Source organism: Oryzias latipes, chromosome 18, assembly GCF_002234675.1.
Source record: "Oryzias latipes chromosome 18, ASM223467v1".
NCBI lineage: Eukaryota > Metazoa > Chordata > Actinopteri > Beloniformes > Adrianichthyidae > Oryzias > Oryzias latipes.
Window position 1 is genome coordinate 20,963,661 of NC_019876.2, and position 25,242 is coordinate 20,988,902.

Genomic DNA, 25,242 nt, shown 5'->3' on the forward strand with positions numbered 1-25,242 from the left:
TCAGAAAAATTAAATAATAATAAAAGGAAAATACAAGTTTTACAAAAAAATTAAAAAAAAACATAACGCGATAAAAAATCCAAAACACGTAGAACATCCTGTTTTCTTCTGTGTAAGGTTCAGTAGAAATAAAAACGAAAGAAAAATGAGAAAAACTGCTGAACCTTGAAAAGCATGCAGATGCTATCTCAGGCAAACCTGTTACACAACCAGGTGTGAGATGAACAGAGAGACTTTCAAAGTATTACAGTATGCTCTTGTTCTCTGTAACCTGTCAGACGGAAAAAGCCAAGGCAACACCTGTTCACACACAGCTTCAGAAAACATCAGTGTTTGAACCTGTTTCAGTTCTCCCCCCCCCCCCCCCCCATTTTTGACATTTAATAAGTTTTTCTAAAACTTTTATGAAACATTTTATAATTCATTTTATCATTCAATTATTTATAAATATAATTCATTCATACTGATGCAATAGGAAGACTTGGAAAAAGTCTGTGGTTGGATTTTACTTACTTGAAACCAGAAATCAGGTGTGAATGTAATTTTTTACTATATTTTTGTTGGGATTATTGCTACCTCCAGTTATTGGAACTTTTTGTTATTGTTTACACAGTTTTATAATTTCCTTATTTTATCTTTATATCTCCTGTATGCAATCGTGTGTCTTCTTGTATCAAGCTCATCAGTGGTCATTGTCTAATTTACACCATTGTGAAAACATGAAATTATAAAAAAGAAAAAACTGTGTAACCCCTGTGCTATCCTAGGCACTTTAACGTTGGGACTTGGGTCATCTAGACCCACTAGACAGTGCTCTGAACCGTTTTTCTTCAATGACTTGTGATCTCCACTGGTGTCAATGGATTACATGAAATCTTTCCACCTTTATCCACCTTTGTCATGGTAGGGAGAACATGTCAAAGTAAGGGTGGGGTCATAGGATAGAACAAGGGTTAAAATAAAGTAAATAATTCCATTTCATTATTGTTTTGCAACTTCTTCCAACCTTCAGGTTTGAAAAAAAAAACTAAATGATGAAATGCACATCTGTTTGTACAATACAGCAAAAACAATAAAAAATTAAAGCCGCAAGCGGCGTTGTATGGCCCGCAGACGCAACCCGCCTTCCACGCCCAACTCTACGCACCACCGCTGACCTCACCGCCCTCACAGCCCGCAAATTAAAAGCTAGTCAAGGCTGGATTTGCTAATTATGCTAACAATGCTAACTATGCTAATGTGGCTAAAAGTGCTAGCATTGTAATCAGCATCATCAACTAACTCAGAAAAACACATTACCTAAAATGCTAACTATGCTAACTATGCTAGCTATGCTAATGTGGCTAAAAGTGCTAGCATAGCGATCACCATCATCAACTGACTCAGAAAAACCCATTACCTAAAATGCTAATTATGCTAACTATGCTAGCTATGTTAATGTCGCTAAAATTGCTAGCATAGCGATCAGCATCATCAACTGACTCAGAAAAACACAATACCTGAAATGCTAATTATGCTAACTATGCTAGTTATGCTAACATAGCTTAAAGTGCTAGCATAGCGATTAGCATCATCAACTGACTCAGAAAAACACATTCCTCCATTGGCGAGAGCTACATGTCATAAGTTGATAAAAAACCCACTTTTTCCAAAATGGCGGCTTTTCTGTTGATTTTATCTCCATAGCAACCATTTTATGTTTTGGTCCCCTCGGGAGGACGAACAGATTGACGTCAGTTTCGGACAAATCGGTAAAAGTAAACTTTTTGTTGGCCTAAGCAACAGTGGTTTTATGCTAACCACGCCCACATTCCTTATATGTCCATATCCAGTGTTTTTCAATGTATTCTGTTTCAGGCATTAATGCATGCATTCAATTTTCACTGTATTGTATTGAAATGCATGGGAGTTATAACAGTGCGCCACTTTGCTAGCTTGCCACGCGCACGCCGTTTAAAATCTACAACTTCTAATTCCAACATTTTTTACACAGTAGCTTGCCATTGATGCCCAAAACGTTTCGAGACAATCGATGAAAATTCCAACGACAAGTTTACGTTTGAATCTGGTGGTAAAGGTGTTTTTTATAAAAAATTCAAGATGGCCGCCTTTTCCCGAGGTCAAAGGTCGACGAAACTCCAGAGGTGATTGTAGGCTTACGCTAGGGACATGTGCGTCAAATTTCGTGAAAATCGCTCGAAAAAAAGTTCATTTTTCCATATTGTGTAAAAACGCGAAAAACTCAAAATGGCAGATTTTGGCACAAAATGGCCGCCGAACCGTAGGTCGTGTCGCCATCACGTAATGATTTCAAAACTTTCTTTGGATATACCCGACAAAGGTATCTGGGTTTCTCTAGCCGATTCTTAAAAATAAAATCCGAAAAAAAGTTTTTTTGCCGAGTCAGCACTTTTTTTTGCGATCGTTTTTTGTTTACCACGGCCACATTCCTTCATCGATTTTGTCGTATGTGACATCGTTTTGTTCTGTGTGGGCCAGGGTATCGCATATTTCAGTTTCAGGCTATTCCGATAAAATATGTGCGAGCTAGCTAAAATGGCGACGGTTGCGAATTAGCCACGCGCACGCGTTTCAAATTCTACAACTTCTAATTCCAACATTTTGTCCACAGTAGCTTGCCATTGATGCCCGAGAAGTTTCAAAAAGATCGATAAAAATCCCTAGGACGAGTTTTCGTTTGTATCCGTTACTAAATGTGCTTTTTTATGAAAATTCAAGATGGCCGCCCCTTCCAAAGGTCAAAGGTCAACGAAACTTCTTTGGTTATTGTAGAATCAAGGTCGTGGCATGTGTGTCCGATTTCGTGAAAATCGCTTGAACAAAAGTGTCGTTTTCCCATATTGTGAAAAAACACGAAAATCGCCATTTCTCTGAGTTCGCCACAAAATGGCCGCCAAGCCGTAGGTCGTGTGGCCATCCCATAATAATTTCATAACTTCTTTGGGATATCTCCAACACGCGTGTTTTGGTTTTGTTGCTCTAATTTGAAATATTTTTTTTTGGCCCCATAAGCAATTTTCGGCCCATTCATTTTTTTGACGGGAACGCTCGCTGTGATGTCATCGACTTCGGGGGGGTGGCGTTCTCTTTGGCGAAAATTCATTTTCAATTTATCCTAGGTGTGTGCCAATTTTGGTGAGTTTTCGGGTATGTGGCGGGGGTCAAATTTGCGATCAACCGATCCGTTAGAAACGGGAATAATAAGAAACGAAGCAGAAACAATATAGAAGTTTTTGCAGTCAGGTGGTCTATGTATTTCAATGCGGCCTGTCTTTTACTATAGGCTGGGCATGTCTTTTTGGCTTTAAACCCGTCTTTTGAGGGCTTTTTGGGGCTTTTTCGTGTTTTTGTCGTCGCTTTTGCGACTACAATTTTGTCGTTTTTGCGTTGGTGTTGTGCGTGTGTGTGTGTATTTTTGTTGCGTTACACAATTGTCGTGTCGTTTTGTGCTTTGGGCGACTTTTGACCCCATTTTTTGGCGTTTTGACGCGTTTTTTTGATGTTTTGGACCTTTTTGAGTGTTCGACCCTCGTAGCAGTTACAATATGGTCCTTGCACTCTGTGAGTGCTGCGGGCCATAATAATAATGAAACGAAGCAGAAACAATATAGAAGTTTTTGCGGTTAGGATTTCCCATGTATTTCAATGCGGCCTGTCTTTTACTATAGGCTGGGCATGTCTTTTTGGCTTTAAACCCGTCTTTTGAGGGCTTTTTTGGGCATTTTTGTGTTTTTGTCGTCATTTTTGCGACTACAATTTTTACGTTTTTGCGTTGGTGTTGTGCGTGTGTGTGTGTATTTTTGTTGCGTTACACAATTGTCGTGTCGTTGTGTGCTTTGGGCGACTTTTGACCCCATTTTTTGGCGTTTTGACGCGTTTTTTTGACGTTTTGGACTTTTTGAGTGTTCGACCCTCGTAGCAGTTACAATATGGTCCTTGCAGTCTATGACTGCTGCGGGCCATAATAAAACAACATAGCTGCACCTTCCTTAGTTAAAACCAACCTGAGGGTTTGATACGTCACTACAAAAGCTTCTTACTTTACTAATTCTAAGAGATTAACAGGTGCGTTTTTCCAAGTAGTGAGGTTTCCTTGTGTTTTTTTTTTTGCAACCTGTTAGGGTAAGAAACCGGCAGGTTCAGTGCATTCCATAGATAGATAGATAGATAGATAGATAGATAGATAGATAGATAGATAGATAGATAGATAGATAGATAGATAGATAGATAGATAGATAGATAGATAGATAGATAGATAGATAGATAGATAGATAGATAGATAGAACATTCTCAGGAGCTGGGAGGTAAGAAACCGGCAGGTTCAGTGCATTCCACAGTCATGCAACACTTGATCTCCTGAGAAGTTTCTTTCTATCTATCTATAAATATATGTATATATATTCTCAGGACCTCATATATATATATATATATATATTTTTTTTTTTTCTCAGGAGCTATCTATCTATCTATCTATATATATATATATATATTTATATATATATATATATATATACGATTGCATACAGGAGATATAAAGATAAAATAAGGAAATTATAAAACTGTGTAAACAATAACAAAAAGTTCCAATAACTGGAGGTAGCAATAATCCCAACAAAAATATAGTAAAAAATTATATTCACACCTGATCTCTGGTTTCAAAATCAGTAAAGTAAAATTCAACCACAGACTTTTTCCAAGTCTTCCCATTGCATCAGTATGAATGAATTATTTTTATAAATAATTGAATGATAAAATGAATTATAAAATGTTTTATAAAAGTTTTAGAAAAACGCATTAAATGTCAAAAATGGGGGGGGGGTTTGGGAGAACTGAAACACGTTCAAACACTGATGTTTTCTGAAGCTGTGTGTGAACAGGTGTTGCTTTGGCTTTTTCCGTCTGACAGGTTACAGTGAATAGGAGCGTATTGTAATACTTTGAAAGTCTCATGATGTTCTGTTCGTCTCACACCTGGTTGTGTAACAGGTTTGCCTGAGATAGCATCCGCATGCTTTTCAAGATTCAGCAGTTTTTCTCATTTTTCTTTCGTTTTTATTTCTACTGAACCTTACACAGAAGAAAACAGGATGTTCTACGTGTTTTGGATTTTTTATCGCGTTATGTTTTTTTTTAATTTTTTTGTAAAACTTGTATTTTCCTTTTATTATTTTATTTAATTTTTCTGATTGAGTTTGGGACAGAGATCTCTGAGAAGTAGTTAGGAATAAACTAAATTTGTGGTAAAGGAATAACAAAAGCTAGTAGTTGTAATGTCTGTGATAGCACAAAAAGAAGGAAATTACAGAAGAGAGGCTGTGTCTGTTTCACTGCTCACCACTGAGTGGAGAATATAGTCCATCTGCCATTTTGTACTGCTGTCTGAAACTATAAATTCCAAAACCCAGTACCCTGGAAGTTTCCCAGAAGTGTGAAAAACCAGTGTGAATTGATGCTCACTAAAAATAGACCACAATTTATTGCATTTGTACGACAGCGTTTTAGGGCCACCAAAAAAAAAAATAACTAAAATTACGAGATTTTATCTTGTAAAATTAGGAGATAAAAAGTCGTAAATTTACGAGTTTTTATCTCATAAATTTGCAACTTTTTTTTTTCTTTTTTTCTTTCTTTTTTCGATTCTCCTCTCTTTTTTCTGCCTTTGCCCACAAGTGGCCTTGATAGGCTCCGGCCTGTTACCCTTAAAGACTGATTTGTTCACTGTAAATATGAGATTTTTTTTTTTTTCTTTTTCTTTTTTTTTTTTTAACTTTTTCTGTCCAACAGCTGAGCAAACAGATTAGAGCTGAAGGCTTTTTGTGTTGGACAGGTTTTACTATCACAAAAAGAGGTTATATAGCTTCAAGAAACTAGAGTGTAGATTTGTATAAACCCCTTTTTGTCGTATTATTTTTTTTTTATTTGTTACATTTAGTGTGTGTGGGGAGGGAGAGGGGAAGAATGTGAGGGGAGGGTGGAAGAGAGTAAAAGGAAGAAAGGTGAAAAGGTGGGGGATACAAGCACTGATTTGAATAAGTTATTATTTTAAGCTGTAACAATTATACCAGATCTGCTGGAAAGACGAATGTTACATAAAAGGTGAAAATCTGACACTAAGATGAGCGAAAAAAATCTGTCCATCAATACACTGTAGGTAAGGAGGAGGGATGAAGCAGACAGGGAGCAGTGTGGCAGTGTGCACGTGCATGTGGGGGTGGAGATACATGCATGCTGCCGACGTGAACCATGTGTTCATAAAGGGAGCATGATCCTACCCAGCCAGACCAGCCAGACCAGGAGAGGGGAGGAGAGCCCCCCAGGCCAGAAGCCCCCCCAGCATCCGGACCCAGGCAGCCCGGGAGGGGAGGAGGAGGGGACCGCCCACCCCACCAGCCAGGCACAGAGAGGGCCCCCCTACACGGGCCCCCCCAATGCCCAGAGGCACAAGCGAACCCAGTGTCCGGCCCCCAGGCCACAAGACAGGAGCGCTTAGCCGTACCAGGCGGCAGCCATGGGGGCCACCGGGCGCCGGACACCGAGACAAAGGCCAGGGACGAAGCCAGGGCCCCCGGAACCCATGAGCCGGCCACCACCCGACCGGCGCGCCGTCTCCGCAAGCCAGCCCAGTCACGCGACCCTAGCAACCCAGGGATCGCCACGCACCCACAGCCACCCGCCACAACCCTAAAACCCTACGCACTACAACCCCCCCCCCCCCCATTATATCTGAGCCCCCCTCCCCAACCCTCTCAGTGCCCTCCCCTCTCTGTGATGGGGAGGGAAAGCCCCAGAGGGTCCCAGCGAGCCAGCCCCCAGGTCCGTCCCACCCATGCACTCACACACACATACTCACAATCATCTGGTTACCCTCCCTATCCCCGACGCCACGCAGTAACCCCCCCCCCAGCCGGCCGACCTCCAGCGCCGTATGCCCGACCCTTCCCGCAGCCGACAGGATACCCATAAGCCCTGCCGCCCTGAAAGGACCATGCGGGTGAAGACCGGCCGCCCCCCCCCCCCCCCCCGACCCCATCCATGTATGGAGGTGTGGGAGTGCTGTGTGTGTGCTGCAGGTAAAATAGGAGGTCACCAGTGTGGGGGGCTCCACCGCTGCCAAGCCGCAAAGCCCCCCACTCCGGGGTCCTTCTGTGAGTGGTGTGTATTTGCTGTGTGTGTGCTGCTAGCATGCAATGTGTGTGTCTACAGAGGAAGTTAAAATTGTGGGGGGGGCCAGCGAAAGGTGAGCACGGATGTTTCACCGTGCCCCCCTCCACCAGACCCTCTCCACAAGGCCCTAGATGAATCAGAGTGTCTAATATGCAAGTAAAAAGCGGGGAGGAGGGCGGGGGCCAACGAGAACCCAGAGAGGGGCATCCCCATTGAGCCCCGCCAGCATACCCCTCCCATCCAGATCCCGGGGCCCTATGTGCCTGTGTGCAATATTTGTTTGGGTGAGAGCGGGGAGGAGCGGGCGGATGGGCACAACCGGGGGAGAAGGCTCCCCCGAGCGACCGGCCCCCCAGCCGGCCGCGGTAGGCGCCCCCCCTCCCAGAGCGGCCGGGCAGCCAGAAACGGCAAGCCAGCCGCAGTTGGAGGCCAGAGCCTCGTGGCGCCGAGAGACGGCCAGCAAGGAAGGGTCCCGGTGCCAGAACGGAGGGGCAGGGGGTCCAGCCCCACCATTCATACCCTGGCCTCCCTAAGGACTAGCACACCGCCCCCCCAGCCCCCCCCCCACCAAAAAATAAATAAATAATAAAATAATAATAATGATAATAATAAAATAAATAATAAAATAATAATAATAATAATAATAATGAAATAAACCCACCCAAGTTAACCCATTAACCCCTGCTGTGACTGTGGCATCGACCCCCGGGGGGCCAGGCCACGCGCCAACTACCGGCCACGGGCGAAACACCGGCCATGATGCTCTGACATGAGGTTTCTGTAGTGGTTGATGCTAAGATTATTTTTAGATTTCCAGTTTAGGAGGATAGTTTTCTTTGCGATACATACAGCGGTGAGAACCATATAAGCCTTGTTAGATTCCATGTTGATGTTATTCAGGTCACCTAATAAGCAGAATTTGGGGCAAGCAGGAAAATAAATTTACAACTTAAAATCTCGTAAATTTGCGAGAAACAAGTCATAGATTAAAAAGGAGAAAAAACCGAAGTTGTCTGTTTATCGGAGCCTAGCTTGAAGATGAATTATGTGGAGCCTTTTTTGAAGCTTTATTTCCGGATTATAGGTTTAAAACAAAGAGATTCTGAACCTTTTGATGACTCAAAATCAGATTATTGTCAGTGAGGTCGGCTTTCCGGGGTTCAGTGTCAGTAAAGCGGAGATTCATATGTACAGTAAAATAAGGAGCACAGAGACACGTTTGGGTGTAGAGAACCACTGCAGCCTTTATTTTCCTTTTCATTCACATTAATTTTTTTTTACGTCACACAGACGTAGAGATCTGGGGCCTCATTTATAAAACTTTGCGTAGGATTTGCGTCAGAAGTGGCGTACGGATGAAACATAGGATGTGCGTACGCACAGAAATATTCGGAGTTATATAACCGTGCGCACGCACATCCTACGCATCTTTCTCTTAATAAATCACAACCAATTCTAAATGCTGCGCAGCTTTTGCGGCCTCAAGACACGCCTATAGTTGCCCATAAAAAGTCCGTGAAACGCCCACAAATTAATATTCATGGGTTGCGAAACCATGCCAAACACGTAGAGAAAATCAAAAAAACGTAACTTTACTCAATGTGAAGTAGAAGTTATCGTTGGCGAGGTGGAAAAGAGGAGAATAATGTTGTTTGGAGGGCACAGTGTGGGTATTACTAATGCCAAAAAGGCACGTGAGTGGCAGACGGCGGCAGACACTGTAAATGCTGTAGCCTCACAACCTCGGACCGTGGCCGAAATAAAAAAGAAAAGGTCGGACATCAAAGTCAAGGCAAAAACGTCTAGCGCTGCCCCCCCCCCCCCCCCACACACACACACCTGTGTCTGCCACGGGGGGGGGGGGGGGGGGGGACACACACACCGGAGCTGACCCCTCCTGATGAGAGACTGGCGGCAATAATTGGGGAATCCCTTTTAAGTGGAGTGGTGACTGAGGCGCAGGGGGACACCGACGCGCCAGATGCACCGGGTGACACACCCCCAAAAGCCCGCAGAGGAAGTCGGAACCGGCTCATAAGCCACTCGTCCTCGTTTGCCAACAAGTCTCCTTGCTGTCTAAATATGCGTTCACTCCGAATTCTTCCATTTGCCACATCTTCTAAGAGCGCAAGATCAGCCATTGTGCGTCATTACGCGTTGTGATGGGGCATTTTATTTCCCTCCATTTAATTACATCTGACAAGCTGCAGATGTCGGTAATAATCGACGTGGAAATGGGAAATTGATCAGCGCAAATGTAATTTCTTGTTGCTTTCTGAATGGTCGAGACATACGCCATACATTGTTTTATCAAAAATAAAACAAACTAAAGGCATATGCATGAATACCATAATTCCGTACCTTATGAAGAAATGTTTTACTATGAAAACAACTTTCCCTAGTGGACAATTAATGCATCTCTCTCTCTCTATCCATCTGTCCGTCTAATTGCACCTATATCTGCTCCGCCAGACGGACACATTGACGGGAATGTCAGTTTTGTACATTATTTCGTTCTGTTAAATATATTATTTATGAGGATGAATTGCACAACATGCCAATATTGCAGAACATATTTCACTTTTCTTTTTGCAAATATGTGTTCATGTGAATTTCTGTTGTAATTTTCGTTTGATTTTTTTTTATTTGTTTCACTGCTGATCGATCAAACGGGTGTTCGTGTAGGCTGTTAATTGTAAGACTTGCTTTGTGAAGTCTCCATGTTATCTATGAGAGGCAGTATTGTCATTTTCACTTTCACGCGTTTCTTCCATCTGCCGACGGCGTCGCCGTTTCTCATTTCATCCGTTTTTGTGCGTACGCCTGGGTCAGAGCTTGCGTGAAGGACCGCACATTTTCCCGTCAAGTTTGCTTTTTATAAATATCAACTATGCCATAGTGAGTGGCGTACGCCTTCTTTTGTGCGTACGCAACGTTTATAAATGAGGCCCCTGGTCTTTGGTGGAGGAAGAAAGGATTCAAGTGGACAGCTGCAGGGATACCGATGGCTTCATCAATGGCTGCAGAGATCCTGCAAACCACCCATCAATAAATTAAACTTTAATAAATCATAAATCATACAAATGAGCTTCCAGACATTTGGAACGTTCAAACTCATTCAGCTCACCTGTTCAACAAGGTTTAGTCGGTCTGCTCTGTTGCTGCCTGGCGTTCACCTGCTGCTCTGCATGCTCACTTCCACTTTAATCTCGTAAATTTACGAGTTTTTTTCTCATACATTTACGACTTAAAATCTTGTAAATTTACGAGTTATTTCTCATAAATTTACGAGTTTTTATCTTAAAAATTTACGAGATAAAATCTCGTAATTTTACTTTTTTTTTGGTGGCCCTAATACTCCGTCGTACATTTGAATAGTTTTTCATGTCAGAATTGTTTTTTTTTAATCTTTTATAAAGCATCTAGGTTTTCATTATCAGAACACAGTGGATTCATTAATACTGTAGTATTCATAAAAATGCTTATATTTGTTAGGTTTTACTTTGTGAAATCCAAAATGTCATATTTGACGTTTACTAAATGTTTTGAGACAGACTGGCGAGGCAGTCCCCTGCCTTTGCCTATAAGTGGCCAGGATAGGCTCCGGCAGACCCATGACCCCGGAAAGGACAAACGGAAGAAGATGAATGAAAATGTTTAGAGCATGGTGTCTGAATTGCTTTTAAAATCCTGGGCACTGGATAGTCCCGCATTATTTAGTTTTTTATCTGTTTGGGAGTAGGGAGGGAATTTGGACACAGACAGTACCTTCTGCATAAATCACATTTGCATGTTTTATGTTAACACTTGTACACTTGGTCTACAATAAAGTAAGAAATCTTACTTTAAATGAATCATCTATTTTATAATATACAACTGTCAGGTTTTGAATAAGCTGGACCCAAATGCAGACAGGAAACAGATTTATTGAGAAGAGGATTGAGTCTTTAAGAGAGTAAACTGGCAGAAGATCCAGAAGGCGAGGCTGAAAGTGGTGGGCTTGGCTCGTGTTTGAGCTGCTTGGTTTGGTTTGCTTTGGTTCGGCTTGGCTTGGCTTGGCTTGACTTGGTGTGGTGCAGCTTAGCTTGGCTGGACCTTGCTTGGTTCGGGGCTGCTTGGCTCAGCTTGGTTGGGTCTTGAGCTGCTTGGCGTGGCGTGGCGTGGCTTGGCTTGGCGTGGCTTGGCTTGGCTTGGCTTAGTCTTGAGCTGCTCAACTTGGCTTTGCTTAGCGTTTGCTTTAACCAGCGGGGATCAGTGGTCTTTTCCATAGAGGAGAACAGACGTACCGACGATGGCCGGAGGAAGAGAAGGACTTATAAAGGCAGACTAATCAGATGTAGAACAGGTGCGGGAACCAGCGGCAGGTGTGCGGGGACGGCCTCGACACCTGACAACAACATTCTTAGTATTGTAAAATTGTGGACATAATTAATGTATTTTAATTTGGCTCAAACCCCACACATACAACACAAAACAAAAAGGACATAAAGATCAAATTTGAAAGAAAAACAAACAGTGATAGAAATCCTACTTGATGCTTTAGTGAGGGAAAGATTCTGAGCATGTTTTCAAAGTGTGTTTCATTGAAAATCTTTAATCTTTTAATTAACCTTGAGCACTGAAGAGGAAGAGGTCAGATTCCCTTCATCTGACAGGATCCACGCAGGCTCTTTCTGTTCAGAGAACACAGTGGAGCAGATCCCATCTGTCACTCTTTAAGCATAAATGGCCTTTATAGGAGATATCAAAAGAGGACACCCCTGTTAAACAAAACCATAATGAAAATGTAAAAATGGAATAAATCTCTAAGCAAGAAAATGAGATTAGGCTTTTTGACAAGGTATTGTTTTACAAATGCAGAAATGAAGCAAGACCAGTACACCACTCCTCTTAAATCTGTGAAGACCATCAAATATTGTTTGGTCTCAATCACACCTATTTCAAAGTAAATGTACAAACAACAAAAACACTCAAGAATGGATTATAAAGGCAGGCTGTTAGGGGTGTAACGAATCATCCTAACAATAATTCAGTTGAATCGGTTAGTTCAAAAGGGGTCCAAGTCCACAATTTTTCAAAGTCCCAAGTCTGTTGTAATGTATTGACTATGCTTGACATTTAAAATACAGTAACCCTTGTGCTATCCTAGGCACTTTAACGTTGGGAGTTGGGTCATCTAGACTCACTAGACAGTGCTCTGAACCTTTTTTCTTCAATGATTTGTGATCTTCACTGGTGTCCATGGTCTACATGAAATCTTTCCACCTTTATCCACCTTTGTCATGGTAGGGAGAACATGTCAATGTAAGGGTGGGGTCATCTAAGATAGCACAAGGGTTGCAAAGGGGGCAAATTCCTGGACTTGGGCCTCTCTTGTATGGGTTTTGTTTTATCCCATAGATGGCAGCACTATTTATCCAATATGGCAGCGCCCCTGTTTAATTCAAGAAGGGCCCAAGTCCAGAGACTTCAGTTTGCTAGTCCTCTGTAATTATAAAAGTGAGGTGCTTCATATTATAGCATTTGTAAGCTATGAACTGGTGCCAAATCTGGGTAAAGTATTGCTCAGCCTCCCTTTAAACCTTGTGCTATCCTAGATGACCACCCTTACATTGACGTGTTCTCCCTACCATGACAAAGGTGGATAAAGGTGGAAAGAGGATTTCATGTAATCCATGGACCCCAGTGAAGATCCCAAATGATTGAAGAAAAACGGTTCAGCGCACTGTCTAGAGCAGGGGTGTCAAACTCATTTTAACCAAGGGCCACATCAGCATAGTGGTTGTCCTCAAAGGGCCAGATATAACTTCTACATGTAACTAAATGTAATGAAAAATAAATGTAACTACTCCTTTATTTTAAATAACTCATTGTTTATTAATTATAACTTTTTATTATATTATATTATATACTTTTATTACCGTAAATTCCGGACTACAAAGCGCACCCGATTATTAGCCGCACCCACCCATTTTCACGTGCTTAACTAATTTTATACATACACAAGCCGCGTCGGGGTACAAGCCGCATGAATTAGGCAACATTGTCATCCTGACGGATCACTTCCTGACTCAGAGTGTAAGTGTGATTTATTAGCACACAGTGGGTGGAGTCATTTTTGCCTCAGGTTAATGTCTTTGAGTCTATCTGCATCTGCCAAACAGTATGCACCTCTATTCTGTTCACAAGTTCCTCAGTTATGGTTTTTATTTTATTTTATTTTTTTTAACTTATTGACAATCTAGGTATCACACATAAAATTACAAACAGTAACCATATAATCAACATTACATCCCTCAGTTATGATGAGGAAATTTACATCCCCGATCCCCCATTTCCCATGAGTCTTAGGGGCTAAAGGCGGGGCCAACGCCCGGCTCGCCATTCTGTTGTACGTGTTTAAGAATGAGCAGCAGTGCATGGAGGGGTGAACGGGTACAGCTCTGCTTCCGCTTGTGTCGCGGCAGCGTTATGGGAGTAACAGGGCTGGTTAAAAAACACGCTAGTAAAATAAAGCAGCGACGACTGAAAAGCGCGCGCCTCAGCGCGATACGCGTGCCTCCTCGCGGCGCGTGGGTCAGAAGTTTCCGTCCACAACAAACACTTGCTCCGCGGACGCCTCGAGTAAGCCCTGGCTGCAGCCTGAAGAATGGCTCGACGCCTCCGCGCTCCCGCGCGCTCCTTGTCTCCCCTTCCTATCTACTCCGACAGCTCTGGCCAGCGCGGCTACAGGGAGGAGCGCTTCGTCCCCATTGCGCCGGTGGATGGAGCAAATCGTGTCTGTGCAGAGCAATCGGACTTAATACTGTACGTTTTGTGTATGAGGGGCGGATGCGTTGTTACGTGTGGGAGCCTTCAGACTGCCATCGGCCCCGCAGCTCACACGACACGCAGTCTCCAGCTCACACGGAGGCTGTGAGCGTTTCAATGCAAATCTCTGCTCAGTCCTTAGAAACCGTTAACACGACCACGTCAATTTGTGTTTCCAGTCGTGTCCCGACAAAATAAAGGCTGATATTATTGCCACATATTTACGTGCAGCCAGCCGAGTCACTATGACTCAGAGGTAAATGCACTCCTGAGCATGCGCTGTTCTCTCCGTCACGCAGCTGACCGGCTTTTCCAAACCCGTTGGTGATTTTTTCACGCTGCTTTTAACTATTGCTTTTATCTTGAAAGCTTCATCATATTGTAGCGGCGATCACGTGCACGTTGGGTCTAATGGCACCAAAGGATTCTGGGATGCGGCTGGACATGCGTGTTTCGTTTTGTTGAACCATGACTGAAGTGTCTAAGACCTGAAGTGAGGTCCATGCTGTTTGGCTGCTTAGAGGTGTGTTGAAAAATAAATGACTTGTGTTTGGTGTTAGAGAATTCAAACCAGTCACTGTGTCCAAAAATACGTACACGGCGGCCGCCAATAAAATCCAATAATTAGCCGCGTCACTGAATAAGCCGCAGGGCTGTAAGCGCAGGAAAAAAGTAGCGGCTTGTAGTCCGGAAATTACGGTATATTTTATTATAGTTCCAATCACGCACCATATGCTGAACTTTCAACAAAAAAAAAAAAAAAAATCGGCGATGAGGTCATCATCACAGCCCTACTCACGGGCCACATAAAATGACATGGCGGGCAACATTTGGCCCGCGGGCCTTGAGTTTGACATATGTGGTCTAGTGGGTCTAGATGACCCAACTCCCAATGTTGAAGAGCCTAGGATAGCACAATGGTTATGCTATGCAATTCCAATCATTCCCTGGAAAAACAAACCTCTTGGACTTGGGGCCCTTTTGAACTAACCGATTCAATTAATTTCATAACTTGTGGTTGAAGATGAGATTCATAGTCGATATTGGTTGGTTTTGATTCACCAACTTAGCCAAAAATTCAACCATTCAAGCTTTTTTGTCCTTTGTTGACAGACAATTGACAAGACTGGTGGATGCTGGACAGGATAATAAAGAAGAGAAAAGATAGAATGCCTGTTCTGGTGGAGTTTATAATACTAAGGAAAACACAAATGATATTCACATGACTGAGTTCCCATTGCAAAAGAAACAACCAAGCACTATCTGTCAAATATTTTAAAGGGCAGCCTTTGTACTTGTCATGTGACCAAGACTGCACTGTCTTTTCTCTTATCGTTCAGAAGCCGAGCAGATCTACATCAGACTCTGGTTTTTGTTTTGGTGATGTAAAACTGATCTTGTTATGTCATCAGCTACTCTATTTAGTTGGGCAGATAATGGAGGGTGAGGTTTGTACTTGTGTCTATTCATTCCTTGTACTCTCTGCACAGGCTTTTGATTTGTCCCGCCTCAGCTGCAGAGTTTGTGTTGGCGTTTAGAACAAAATAAAATGGACAATCCCTCCCTGACTATCATTTCTACTTGCAGGTTAAATAATTCCCAGACAGACTGAGCATTTTAAGGACAGAAAAAGTACCAGATCTGCATGTTAAAAGAAAAACTGTGTAATAAAATATTTTTTCTTGTCAGAGTAAGAACTTAACTATTTTGTTTTTATCTTCTGTTTGACCTTTTTGACTATTTTATTTTTACAAAAGTTTGCAAAATCCCAGGGCTTTTATGTTTTTTGCTGGCCCGGTGCAGACTAGGTTAAGGCCTGTTCTTTTTTTGTCTTAAGTGCGAGCTTCATCCCAGTGGGATGCCAGCTTTACTTCCTGTCTGCTACAAGATGTATTGGACAGCTGGTTCAACAACAGCAGGTGGAGTAAAGGTGAACAACACACCACCCAAGAGAGAGTCCACACCCGTTTCGTTGGAACCTGGTTACAGACAAAGAAAAAGGGACTAAAGGGATAAATGGACTGTACAAATATGTTGCATATAAAGTTTTCGTATGTGTCCTATTCAGACTAAATTGGTCTTAAACGTTTTTTCAGTCCTTTGTTTTTTGTATGTGCAAAATCAACACTTTAAAAACAAAAACGTGATAACGAAATACATTTTGTTCCCGCGTCTTTGATTACAAACTATATGAAAATTGCAAACATTTCTGATTTTAAAATGAATCTTTAAAATCCTAATTGATTGTCATTTCTTTTTGCAGCCTATGACTGCACTGTGATCTCAAAAGTTTTACAATGAACAGTATGTCTGACAGACACCTACAGTATGTCTGTAGATAGACTTATTAACCTTTTCTGAAATTAATCTATTTGGACATTCCATTATTGATGTTCTCAATAGACAATTCCATTATTGGCATTGTCTATTTTATTTGGTGCCACTATATGTTTTCCTATTTAGGGCGAGGTCAGTAACTTCTACTTTTTTGTATCTCCTCGTATGCAAAGAAATGCAAACAAGTAAGAATTTGACCAGAATGTGTGACTTCTGAATGGCATTTTGATTATGAAATTATACTTCCTAAATTAAGTTTGACTGATAAAAGGGATGAAAAGTAATTGTGATTATTCTCATTTTACCGTATCAACATATTAGACAAAAAACAGAAAAGTGCTGTTTGCTCTCTGAAGATAATACCTGCCCCATCCTTTATGTTTAAAGGCGCACAAAACTACAAAGAGTAAATATTGGGCTGTAACCCTAGCTTTGCTTTGTTTTTTTGACCTTTGTGTGGCTTAGCTTTTTCAATTGAAACTCAAAATGCATTTCAGTGATGATAATCTTTTTTATCCGTGCAACACCCCAGCAGGAATCTTGAAAAGCACGTTTGACCAAGTACTCTTTGTCTGTAAGATTTTTTTTGTTTGAGTTCAGAACAATATTTCTACCAGGAAAAAAGGAATAAAGTGGGAGGATCTGAGTATTAGAGCTTGGGTATATAACTGAGATACGTACGAAACTCCATCTCAGGCAAGACAGGGTGAGAAGATCCTGAAGATGGCTCTCCAACAGTCTGTGTGCGGGTTCACTGTGATGATCTTTCTGCTATGCACAGGTAAAAAAAAAATCTAAATATTCTGCCTATTTCGGAGAAATCTGTAAAAAAAAAAAAAAAAAAAAAAAAAACTATTTTAAAAGTTGAATTAAATAATCCAATGTAACTTATTTTTCATAAACTTTCTAATATGTTGATGTTTTGGATAGGATCAGAAGAATAAAGTCAAATGATATCACCACAGCACTGTCATAATTTAGAGCTTATACAGAAAAATACATATAAACACCACTGTGGAATCAAACTAATATGCATAATCTAGCATGAGTAGTTACAGAGCTATTACTACTTTTTTAACATATTGATAAAACATCAAATACTGTGAACCAATTGGCTCTTTTTGGTTCTAATGTTTTTAATCAAGATGTCTGATTAATTCCAGTGTGGTGGCATTTTTTTTCTAATGTCACCTGAAATGCATAACCTGCGTCCTCCCCACAGCTGGTTTAACGTATCTCCCTTTTGTTTTTCAGGTTGTCATTCACAGAGGCCTGGTAAGCATTTACAAATAACATGATTGGGTTGATTTATTTAATACGTGTAAGACTCATATTTAATTTAGGCAGCTGATAGGGCAGTTTTCAAATCACATTGAATTTTACAGGTGCATAACACCCAGACAAGAGTGTTGTAGGAAAAAGTTGAGTAGGCAAGATGATTACTGTACACAAAGTTAATATTTGACTTACTGTTAGTATGGAATGCACACAAGTTCAGATTTTCTATGCAAATAAAACGGTCAAACTGATAAGTTCATTCCCGTTTTCTCCATTCTGTCAGCTTGTGGCAGAGTTCTAATCAACAGCCGAATCGTGGGGGGTCAGGACGCTTCTGCAGGAATGTGGCCCTGGCAGGCAGTGTTACTCCAAAATGGGGAATTCTCCTGTGGAGGCTCACTGATCACTGATCAGTGGGTGCTAACAGCTGCTCACTGCCTTTCAATGTAAGACCTCTAATAATCTTTGCTGTAAATGACATCTTGTCAATGTTAGAACTTTTTCATGATAGATTCCAAAGTCCCCCCCATATAAAATGTTCTAGCTCAGCCACTGGTGCGATGTCATTCAAACAATCACAAAAAGGGGTTCCCAAATTAGAATTTCTGTTATTAATGAGATTATTCCCAACATGCCCTGTTTTCAAAGACGAAACAAAAATTTGGCTAATGACTTTGTCCCTTTTGTATCTTAGTTTGGACCTCAACTCCACTATTGTTCAGCTGGGCGCCCAAAACCGATCAAGTGACCCCAATGCCGTGTCTCGAACCCTTGAAGACATCGTCTGCCACCCTGAATATGATACTCAAACCCTCGACAACGACATCTGCCTAATTAAGCTCTCTGCTCCAGTGGAATTCAACTCGTACATCCAACCTGTCTGCCTGGCCTCACAGGACAGTGCCTTCCATGATGGGACTTCCAGCTGGGTCACAGGTTTTGGAGACAACGGTTGGTAACGTATTAATGGTTTCTGACATTATTCCTGGGCCCATTAAATCTTTTCACTGACAGCTGCATCTTTTCCTTTTGTCTTGTACACACACGTTCCCAGTTTCCCAAACTGCAACTAACCGGGAGAGATTGTTTTTAATTATTCAATTTTTTTCAACCAGTTCTCTTCTGAGAGTCTCTGCTTCCTTAAAAAAACTAATTATTTTGCAGGTTTTAATTCTGTTGATATTTTCAACTGCTAGATATTTTTGGTATTCTTGACTTTTGATTCCCGCCTTGCACGCCCATGAGTTGACGACAATGAACCCCACCTTGCACTGGGTGGTAGGCGGGTGCCTGTGTTTGGCAGCGGAGCAGCCACCAGTGTGTGAATGTGTGTGTGACTGGGTGCATGGGTCTGTGACTGTAAAAGTGCTTTGTCCTTGTAGGTAGAAAAGCGCCATACGAGTATACACCATTTACCAGCTTTGATACTAGTACACAAATTTCAAATTTATTTAGTTTTCATCCAAAATAGGGTTTTTTGCCTTTTTAATTGTGAACTTATGTAGCACTGGGTCCATAAAAAATGGCATCACATTTCTCTATGAACTGCATCAGCTAAACATAGTTAAAATGACAATAATATACTTCATGAACCTATAAAGGTTAATACATTTTTAATAAATCACAAATTCTAAATCCTGCTGTGAAAAAAATACTGGCTTGTGTGATTCAAAAATGCTTGTGTGTAACCTTCAGTCTTCTTTAATTAGGGTTTGGCTCTTTACCTGAGATTCTTCAAGAAGTAAATGTGCCGATTGTGGGGCCAAATCGCTGCAGGTGCTACTACAAAGACGGCAATGAAATCACAGACAACATGCTCTGTGCTGGACTTGAAAACGGAGGAAAGGACTCATGCCAGGTACTTTTGTTTTGCAATTGATTGCTTTTGCCATTTTTATTTTGTTTTTTAATTTGTTTAGAACTTTAATTTAAAACTTAAAAGATTTGAAAGATTTGTACCATTTTGGACTGGCATGGTTTTTTGGTTTTCCCCTGTTCACTCAGATCTGCTTCTTTTTTCTCTAGGGAGACTCAGGCGGACCCCTGGTGTTTGAAAGTAGTTCCATCTGGATTCAGGGTGGAGTCGTCAGTTTTGGTGCTGGCTGTGCCCAGGCTTATAAACCCGGGATCTACGCTAAAGTGTCCAACTACCAAGACTGGATCAGTAACACTGTTACTGGCACGGAGCCGAGCTTTGTTACCTACTTGCCGGGAGGCGAGGACATGGATCAGTACTTTATGTGCTCGACCATGGTACCCCCCACCACCACCGATGACGACACTTTGTTTGGCGGGGCCGGACACTTGAGCCACTTCACTCACATCTTCTCTTTGTCCGTTCTTGCTCTGTTGCTCCATGTTTTTGTTGGAAGAATGTAAACCCTATTACCTAAAACCTGGAAGCACATACACAACACATTAAAGGCACTTTTCTTTCTTGAATACTTCCTGTCAGTGTGCCACATGTCCGTACGCCAAATCACTTCTGACAAAAGATAGTTCAGGCAATTGGAAAGAGTTTTTTTTAAAGCAAATTGCTGCAAATTTCTGAATGTAGAAATTCTTCAAAATTACATTTTAGGCCTAGTGGACAAAGCACTAATGGGAAGTAATCAATATGTTTACTCTTTCATATCACAACTTTATTACACATTATAGAAGGGGGAATTGTGACATTCACACACACATTGATTTTTTCTGACTTGTCAGAATACACAAAACTCAAAATCAAGCATGTTTCATTAAAGACGTTATATTAGTTTCTAGACTTTTATGAATAAAGAAAATAAATATCTGCATATTTGCACTTCATCAAAGTTTTAATTTGAACATTAACATTTGGAACAAAATAAAAAAAAGACAATATTACAAAATGCAGCACACAAACTTGAGAGCATATATAAAATGGAGGAAATGAGAAGAACTTTGGGATAAGATGGGTTTTGTCCCCATTTTAGTTCAACTCTTCACTTTGATACTAATCAGTAGAAAAGTGTTTGAGTTCCCTGAATCATTGTGGTTGAGCACTGCCTCATTGTGTATGACAAAAAATAAATGGATTTGTATCAATAAAGCACTTTAAAATGCATAAAACATTTTTTTTTACTGAAAATCATCCAATGCCAAACAAACAAAATAGATCTGGACAAAAATGATTGTCCTCCAAACTTCAGTTATAAAACTACAGCAGTTAATATTTGGAAATGTCAAATAGATTTCTGCACTCCCTTCTCTCACCTGTTTCATTTGTTGATGTTTTTAAACAAAGATATGATAATTTGTTACTGCTGTGGTAGCTTTCTGTGTTCTTCACATGCCTTCACATCAGGTCCATCCCAATGGATTATGTGCCTGACGAAAACATTTGAATCAAGTAAATTAGAGAACAACGCTTGCTGATTGTGTACAATTTATACATCTTAGCTTTTCAGATACGGTAACTTGTTTCTGGTACCGTTACCAGCTTGTGTTCCCCAAACTAGCCAATTTAGTCCAGAAATAAGGACCATGAACGCATGGTCCACTCCTGCGGTCTCACAGGAGGCAGATCTTCAGGCAATAAAATTACTTAATTTTTTTATTTTAAATGAGAGTTCCATTTGTATTGGTGAGAACTATAAGCTGCTATTGTTATGACACCACACACTCTGAAGTGGATAAGGAAAGCTTCTGCTTTCTCTGCCCAAATCAATGTTTCTAAAATGGTAATTTATCTAAGTGCTGAAAGTTTGAAAGTTGAACATTTACCAATTTACCTACATGCTAATAAAAAAAAAAACTTTTTGTTATTAAAGAAATTGAGTACTAATAAAAATCAAAATGACTGATTCAATGGGTCCTGTGGAAGAAAAAAACCAACTAAAGTAGAAAAAGTAGTCACCAATCTGTACTTAGTAAAGTGATCCTTTGTCTCACTAGCCTCAAGTTGAACTGAAGCAATGGGGACTTTTGGGCCAGATCACTTAGATTTGCTTCCTTTAGCAGAGGTCCCCATATTCTTTTAATTTGAAATTTTCATTTGAATTATTGACCAATTTTGGCATCAAAGTCAATAGCTCATTCAAAAGAAGCTGTTGGTACTTTTGAAATGGATGTGTTGCCTGGCAATGTTTTCAAGATGATAAAATCCTGTCTTATTGACATTTTTAATATGTGGGATTTCACAACACTGTTGTTGACAGCCATTGTTAACGTGAGCTACTTATGCAAACGAGTGACGTTGTTCACCGTTGTGCGCATGTGGGTCACTTTGGGTCATTTCACAGTCACACGGGAGATCACAAAAATTCAGATTTTATTCGAAACGTGAACGGCCTTGAAAAAAAAAAATCGGATCTTTTCAAAAAATCGGAATTGAGCATTAAGCCCTGCGGTGTGAACGTAGCCATAGTCTAATGCTACATTCACAGGGGACTCGGACATGTGCGTTTCCCACTGTGAACATGGCCTAAGGCAAGGGTCGGGAACCTTTTTTGCCGCGAGAGCCATAGACGCCACATATTTTTAAATGTAATTTCGAAAGAGCCATGCATTAATGTAGTGTCCCTTTACCACACTGAGGCACGTAGACTTAACCTCTTTTAAGGTTCTTTATTCTGGTTACTGCAGACCGCAACAAACGCCGTACAATTAATTCAGCAACTCCTAAGTCTCTCCCGCCGAGACGAGAGCGCTTCTCCCAACTTTATATTCACCTGCTCCCGCTCCAGCCCTCCCATTTCCCTTATTCGGCCCATAGCTGAACCCCATTGGTCCAAATTACCTAACAACAGGCTGAGCGACAGAACTGAGAGCCAATCAGATCTCTGCTTGATGCGTTCAACGAACTCCAGAACGTTTAACGCGGCCCAACAGCCAAGTTAAACTCAGTCCGCGACAATATGTTTAAAACTAAATATACAAGTGAATGTGTGCATTTGATGTAATTTCAACATTTTTAAAGTACAATAAGTCTGTGGATTCTTTTTAATAACATTGTTATGCTGTTGCTAATAAATGATGAGTATTTCTCGTGGTAGTTTTGCTGATTGTCTAGTCTGGTTGATACGTGGTGAGTTTCTGCTTCACGCAGGCGTTGAGACTTTAAACGTGATCTTAGGTCTGACTGTTCTTTAGATGTGACAAAGACTGATCACACGCAGACGGGAAGCCAAACACACACTCACACGCCGCAGTGAGTGACAGGCAGCGGGTTTTACGTTTTTACAATCCCTGCGCGATTCACCTGCTGCCGGTCCCCACAACCCCCCCACCCTCTGCTTTCTTCCTCACACATCCCATCCCCGCAACTGCGCGCTTTTTCTCAGAGACGGGAGCGCGCAGTTTTAGGCATGGCAATTCACAGGTTTACGGGTGGTACCAACTCTATGAAATAATAGATAATAGTAAAGTGACAGCGCTGGCGCAGATTTTTTTCTCCAAGCACCGCTCTAATGAAAAAAAAAGTATAATTAAAGATTTGTCTGCGAGCCACATGTGACCATCAAAAGAGCCATATTTGGCTCGCGAGCCATAGGTTCCCGACCCCTGGCCTAAGGCATGCTTCCACTTGTGAAAGTACTACAGATTCAACAAACATTGATCAGGATGCAATGGGACATCCAGTTCATTTCAGCCGTGGATATTCACCTCCCAACAAGGACACTAGGGCACATACAATACTGTAAAGAAGACCGCTCTATTTTAAGCTTTACCGTTTGTGGACAACATATTGTTATAAGCAGAAAGAAACACACAAAATGACAACAAATTCAGTTGTTTATTTTAAACTACAGCCATGTTCTAAGATATTGATTAGTGTTACTAAAGACTACTTAAGATATTATAAAAGTATATTCTTGTAATAGGTATTTTAAGGAATTTTGGCCATACTTGAATATGGAACCAGAGATTTCAACTAGAGGGGGGTCTGCAACCTAAAAACTAAAAGAGCCATTTGGGTCAGCTTCTTTATTGATCAAAACCCAGCAGAGCGGTAAAGTTCTACTTCAACGTCTAGATCAGGTGTCTGCAACCTGAGGATCTGGAGCCGCATCCCTTCAATGTAGTTCTTTGGCTTTGAAGAAAAATGATTTAAATCATTTATTTGTAGTTTTGGTTAATTTGTTTTAGTTAATTAAGTTTTGTTATTTATGTTTGGATTTTTAACATGTCATAACTGAGCAAGGATGGCAAAAGGTTTAATTTATTGCCAAAAGTGGTTTATTATTAAAATAAACGTAAAGAACGTATTAGTATATGCTGCACAACAGTACCTAGTTGCTATTTAAAGTTCTTAAAGTATAGAATTGTACATACATATATAGATTATTTTGAATAAGGATTCTAAACGATTGTTTCAACAAAAAAGGAGCATTAAAGAACAATACATCAAAGTCATGGTGATAGAAAATGTCATCTTTGATTTTCTCACATTTCTTTACAAGGAAATCTGCTGCAGAAGATCTTATTTGACACAGGATGTAGTTTATTTTGAAAGGAACCTATATGTGCTGCAGTCACAAGTAAAATAAGTTAAAATTGTTTTACAGGGAACAAAATAAGATAGTGATAGTTATACTTACATTTTTTGAAAGCTTCATTTTATAAATTCATGCATTAATGGCCACAAAAACATAAATGAAGTGTTTCTAATCTGTATGGTGGGATTTTGCAACTGTTGTTGGGTTTTGATCACAAAGAAACTGGACCAAATAACTGTTACAGTGGTTGCAGAACCGTTTAGAAAAATCCCACAATGTATTCATGTTTTTGTGACCATGCATTGTAGCTTTTTCATATTTAAAATAAACAAATTGCAAAAGTGTATACATTTACCTATTACATTTATGACAGGAGTAAGAGCAAGTTCTTTTCAAAATAAAATGCAGTACACTGCATCAAATAAGATCTTCCTGCAACAGCAGATCGCAGGTAAAAGAAAAGAAAGCCTAGTCAAAATTGGCCATTTCTTTTTTTATTTATCTAGAATATTTTTTGTGCATCAGCAAACTTTTTCTCATTTTAGTATTGAAAACATTGTTTTAGGATCAAATGAAAGTTAAGAACTTGTGCTTTAAACCTATTGTTATTGAAAATGCATCTAACAGAAGATTACGGTAAACCTTTTTTTGTTGTTTCTTTTAGTTATCTGGCATGTGTGCATTTCAGAGGAGTGGTAAAGCCTGTGATTTAGTGTAATGTCTGCAGTGGTTTAAAATAAAACAGCTTGTCACAGGTCTTTTCTATTCAGGGGACAACTTTTGGAATAAATGGGAAGTAATAAGCAGCAAATTTGACTTGATGTCATCTTTCCTTGTGGGCATACAGTTTGCTTTGAAAAAGTGTCTGCAGCCTTACAGGCACTTCATTTCACTGTCAAGCACACTTGTCACATGACAAATTCTTGACACAGCTTCATCAAATGTCATCTGAAATGCCAAAATCTGACACTTTGAGATCAAGAATACCAATGTTTTGAGTCTTTAAGTCATGAGCGTTCAGACACCAGCCTCTGAGAAACCGCTAAAGACTGACATCTAGTGGCAAAGACCAGAAGTGCCAAATGAAAGCATTAAAAGGAACTTTCAAAAAAACTTTACAGAAAGCCTTTACCTCCAACATTTTGGTGTTACAATAAAAACAAAAAAAAAG

General features: G+C 40.7%; 1 protein-coding gene across 1 annotated transcript; it reads left to right on the top strand.

Moving 5' to 3' along the window:
• Positions 1 to 16,996: 16,996 nt before the first annotated feature.
• Positions 16,997 to 20,698, top strand: LOC101158310 (serine protease 27). Its single transcript, XM_004079940.3, has 6 exons — positions 16,997 to 17,113; positions 17,587 to 17,607; positions 17,894 to 18,056; positions 18,305 to 18,561; positions 19,320 to 19,468; positions 19,636 to 20,698. Exons 1-6 carry the CDS (start codon positions 17,056 to 17,058, stop codon positions 19,987 to 19,989), a joined length of 1,002 nt encoding a protein of 333 aa, XP_004079988.1. The 5' UTR covers positions 16,997 to 17,055; the 3' UTR covers positions 19,990 to 20,698.
• The last annotated feature ends 4,544 nt before the right edge of the window (positions 20,699 to 25,242 follow it).

Coding starts and splice junctions, on each gene's coding strand:
- LOC101158310 (XM_004079940.3), top strand. CDS start 17,056: ATGGCTCTCCAACAGTCTGTGTGCGGGTTCACTGTGATGATCTTTCTG. Junction 17,608..17,893: donor TTGTCATTCACAGAGGCCTG/GTAAGCATTTAC, acceptor CCATTCTGTCAG/CTTGTGGCAGAGTTCTAATC. Junction 19,469..19,635: donor GAGGAAAGGACTCATGCCAG/GTACTTTTGTTT, acceptor TTTTTTCTCTAG/GGAGACTCAGGCGGACCCCT.